Source organism: Solanum tuberosum, unplaced genomic scaffold (assembly GCF_000226075.1).
Source record: "Solanum tuberosum cultivar DM 1-3 516 R44 unplaced genomic scaffold, SolTub_3.0 scf00216, whole genome shotgun sequence".
NCBI classification, from domain to species: domain Eukaryota; kingdom Viridiplantae; phylum Streptophyta; class Magnoliopsida; order Solanales; family Solanaceae; genus Solanum; species Solanum tuberosum.
Window position 1 is genome coordinate 1,081,811 of NW_006239143.1, and position 4,748 is coordinate 1,086,558.

Here is a 4,748-nt window from a genome sequence, read left to right on the forward strand (position 1 = left end):
TCGCCATTCTGGTTTATTTAAAAAAATGTTATTTTGACTGATTTAAGAGTCGCCACTTAATTTTTAAGAAAAATCAAGAAAACTACTGTTTTCAAAAGACTAAAACAGGAATCTAATGAAAAACTTTAAAAGGGTTCGAGGTTCTTATTAATATTCTAGGAAGGTTTTTAAGGCACCTAGAATATCCGCTAATGCGGTTATCCGACAATTAATTTATTTGGCTGGAATAATTTTAACTTAACTTAAATTGCAAAATTGAATTATTCTATAGTTAGAACTATTTAAAAAGGGAAAGAGAAATATGGAACTACTATCTAAGTGAGAGAATTCGTAAAATCTATTCTTTTAAGTCTTTTGAAAGATGATCGGTTTAGTTAAGTTGTTAAAAAACGAAATGAGCGTCTTTCGGGGATTTGAACTTTTCAACCCTAAGATTAGCAGCAAATATCAACAAACACAATAAAATAGAAAGGGAAAGAGACTCGGGCCCAAGTTTGGTTTCTGTCCGCCTGGACCAACACTTGGGCCTAATTTCATTTTGGGCCAAAAGGCCCAATTCTCGCCACCTGTCCTAAATTCTAACAATATAATAGCAAATAGGAATAACAAAGGGGCTTAGGCCCAAAGTAACAAAAATACAATTCCGAATAAATAAAGGTAGGCTTTGGCCCAATCTTTTCGACTCCCGATCTGTTCCGCTATTTTAAAACCCGGGGCCTGTACACCAATTCTTGTAGCTGGCTGACTCGGCAGGAGAAAACATTGGGCCTGAATGACCCATTTGTAATGCAAAGGGAAATAGGAGTTCATGACGAACTCGGGTAGATTTCACATGTGGCAAGAACAAATAAAATACATAAGTAATACTCATAATAATTCGTGAGAGGAAATGAAGCAATAAGACACTTTCGGTACAATAACTCCAAAAAAAGAATTAACAACATGCCAAACACACGATTTAGCTAGACTACTGTTGACCCCCAAATCGGTAAAAGAAAGTAAAATAAAATTAAAAAAAATAAAAAAAATGAATTAGTAAGCACTTGAGAGGAGCTGACCTTCTCGGCCTTAAGAATCCCGGCAAAATTTAACAAGTATAAAAATGTAATGCATTTAGACTAATAACGATGACCAAAGGATATTAAGCACTTAGAAGTCTCAAAGGAAGGCCAATAAAATGAGAAAATAGCCGACTGAAATAAACAATCAAGAAAACATCACACCCCCCCCATAACGCTTAGCATCGCGACTGGTTAGAGAGGTTGGGCAGATCAATCATGCATTCATTTTTGCTTAATTCAAGACAAACTTATACATGCTCTCAAACAATCCTAAAGAGATAAAACTTGGTTCACAAAATATTCGAGCATTAACAGTTCTGGTTGGACACTTTTAAGGTGAGATCCTTGATTAATTACAACATTCACATATATATGTATACACACACACACACACACACATATATATATATATATATATTAAATGGTTAGAAAAACTAAATAAATCTAATACAAATAAATATATATATTAAATGGTTAGAAAAACTAATAAATCTAATACAAATAAATATATATATATATATATATGGTTAGAAATACTAATAAATCTAATACAAATAAATAAATATATATATATATATATGGTTAGAAATACTAATAAATCTAATACAAATAAATATATACATTAAATGGTTAGAAAAACTAATAAATCTAATACAGATAAATATATATATTAAATGGTTAGTAAGCGTATATGTACATATGTATATATTCAAACTGGGTTAGAATAGACTTTGTCAAAATGAAATAAAATAAATATATATATATATATATATATATATGTATATATATATAAGACTCAAACTGGGCACATGCACATAAGAAAAGACCAACACATGGGACCAAAACGGGACTTCATCCTAATCCTACCAAGAAAATATAGCAACTAGTTGCCGGCATTCCCAAAAATTCAAGGCACGGCTATCTCGAGACGGTACAGACACAGAAGAAGAGTTCAAATTTCTTGGGGCAAGGCAGTGAGCAGCACATAACTCGGGAACATATATGAAGGATTTTCTCCCAGAACAGGATATGGACAGATTAAAAGAAATTAAAGAACACAATCTCAAAATTCAACTTATATTCATAAGAAATAGAATGTTCAGCTAGCTAATGCATTTGACTCCCTCCAAACACACAACAAAAACATGAATACTAGTTCAACAAAATGAGAATAGAATAGTGCCCTGATTGATCAATGAAATGAGTCAAAATTTAAAGAGAGTACAATAGCCGCTGGTTCGAAAAGAACACAGAACAGAGAAGCGGACTCGAACAGTCATTAAATCAACTTAAAGAAAAAAAAACATATCACCAACTTCAGAGAGAGGATGAAGAGACAGTAAAGACTAAGATTTAAACACATTACATAGAGTCATATCAAAGTCGGCAAAGAGCAGGATTTCACACCAACATATCGAACTCGAAATGAGTAAAAGTATTACGAATTGTTTACCGTGTTATGGGCAGCGAACGGGATGACGACAAGCTAGGAGAGCAGCAAATTCCACCCCACAAATGCTAGCACGAACGACGAGCAGCAGACTCGGACAGAATCTCAGCCCCAACTGAACTTGGAGGGAGCGACGACAATGAAATCGAGCAAAGAAACTTAGACTAGAATTCTATCCTCGTTGCTTTCTTTAATGTATAATGTGTTTTCCCGACTATTCTCACTTTAACCGTTCTTTTTCATAAACTTCAAACTGCCAGCCCTATATCTTTTTTTCAATAAAAATAAAAATAAAAATCTCCCCCCTTTCCAATAAGAGACAAGAGATTATTTATACAAGGGAAAAAAAATAGGGTTCCTCCTTTGAGCGGGAAACCGATAGAATTTTCATAAGAATGAGACCCATTCCAATTTGAAAAATCAAAAAAAAATTCCCAATTCGAACCAACACCCTTTTTTGAGAAATTCGCCCCATTCCGGAAGAGGAAAGGGGAGATGGACGTTTGGGATCAAGTTCATCGTCCTTGTGGCGCAACGTGGCATCATCCCACCGCCCAAGGACAAAAGATGTGTGCTGCTGGGACTGCAAATTGAGAGGGACGAGCAGAAGACGACAGCAAGAGACAGTGTACTGCCTGTACGCGTAGACTCCGTGCAGTGACGCCGTGAGCTGGAATTGCTCGCTCGCTATGAATTCGAACGTCTCCAGTTGAAATTGTGAAGACGTCGTTTGCTAGCCGTGAAGACGCCGCGTGAAGAGATGTTGGAAGCTGCTGAAAGCGTGGACTTTGACGCGTGCAGCTGTACGCTTCTGGGTTTTCTTTTTTGAAGGGAAAGGAAGGTGGGCCGGGTTTTGGGTCATATGGGAGTGGGCTGCTAGAGTTGGGAATTGAATAATAAAAGGGAACTTGGGTTGGAATTAAATGGCCCAATTTTTGGGTCTTTAAGAATTGGAAGCTAAGGTAAGAAATGACTATATTTGCAATTACAAAATAACTATCAAATTACAATTGTAATCAATTTAAGTTGAAATTTAAGCCATATCGAATTAATTGGAGAATTTAGCTAACAACAAAATAAGACGAATTAATATCAATTAACGAGCTTCTTAACCTTAGCGAAATAAAATAATTAACTTAATTTAAATACAAACTAATTAATTCAAAATTAAAACTATATTCAAACTAAAACGAAATAAAAATAAAATACATATCCTAACCATGTGGAAATCTTTTGATATGATTTTCAAATATTTATAAAATATACTAATTACATATATATTGAAATTGGAGAAGCTCGAAATGATTAATTTATATTGTGGAGGGTTAAAATTGGGTGTCAACAACTGTCCCTCATTTTACTTGGTTTGATGCGAGAAATTCGAGGAAAATGAAATTGACTAATCCAATTTTGACCGACCACATCTTCATCTTATGAAAAAGGGTTTTGGTACGGACTTTAGGAATTATGGCCGAACCCCGAAAATGGGTTGCCTACATATCTCAGGTTATATGAGAATTCAGGCCACTTGTAGTTCAATACACTTGATTTGACGCATGATTTTGAAAGAATTCAAGCTCATCCCAATATCAAATTATGAGGAGACCGGAATGCTTGGAAGTAAGATTTGAGAATGAATGTTGGAATACAGCCGAGTTTTCAGCATTGATTCCGCCTACATATCCCTCAACTCAGGGAATCAGGCTGTTTGTAGTTCGACTCTATCGGTTTAAAAGGAAATCTATTATGCAAGATAACCTTTGGTTCTGGAAGAGCGACAAAGTAAGTCGAGTATGAAAAGGAGGCTTGCAACCTCTTAGTCATGAATGTGGCGCGCTTCACACCCATAATTAAGAACTTACACAGACATAATTCCCAAAGCTCTTGGTGCATTTGTCACTCAGATTGGAAAGACGCCTCCGGTGGAAACCAAGATTTTCGAATGCAAAACTGAAATTGATAAACTTAAAGAGAACCCACATGCCTTCAGATAGGGGTGTGGTTTGATTGTGGTGGAAGTCACTCCTTTGCTCGCGTCCTAAGAGTTTGACATTCCTCTTTGGACTATGTCCCAGTTCGCTGCTAAGAAAAGTTCCACGTTGTGCTGCATCCTAATTGATGTCGTCCGCACCTGTGGTTTGTTTTGAGAATTCATCTCCTGGATGCTCTCGACAAAGACTGAGATAAAACTCATTAGCATAAAAATGCAATTCAAACGGAGGGATAGTGTCTTTTAC

General features: G+C 35.8%; 1 protein-coding gene across 1 annotated transcript in view; it reads left to right on the forward strand.

Annotated features, from left to right (window-relative positions):
- LOC107062335 (probable LRR receptor-like serine/threonine-protein kinase At3g47570) overlaps positions 1–4,505 on the forward strand; it is an 8,440-nt gene extending 3,935 nt beyond the window's left edge. Inside the window, exons 2-3 of the mRNA XM_015312866.1 lie at positions 4,163–4,293; positions 4,416–4,505. Of these exons, the coding sequence (XP_015168352.1) occupies positions 4,163–4,293; positions 4,416–4,505 (221 nt within the window). The remainder of the gene's footprint in view (positions 1–4,162; positions 4,294–4,415) is intronic.
- The last annotated feature ends 243 nt before the right edge of the window (positions 4,506–4,748 follow it).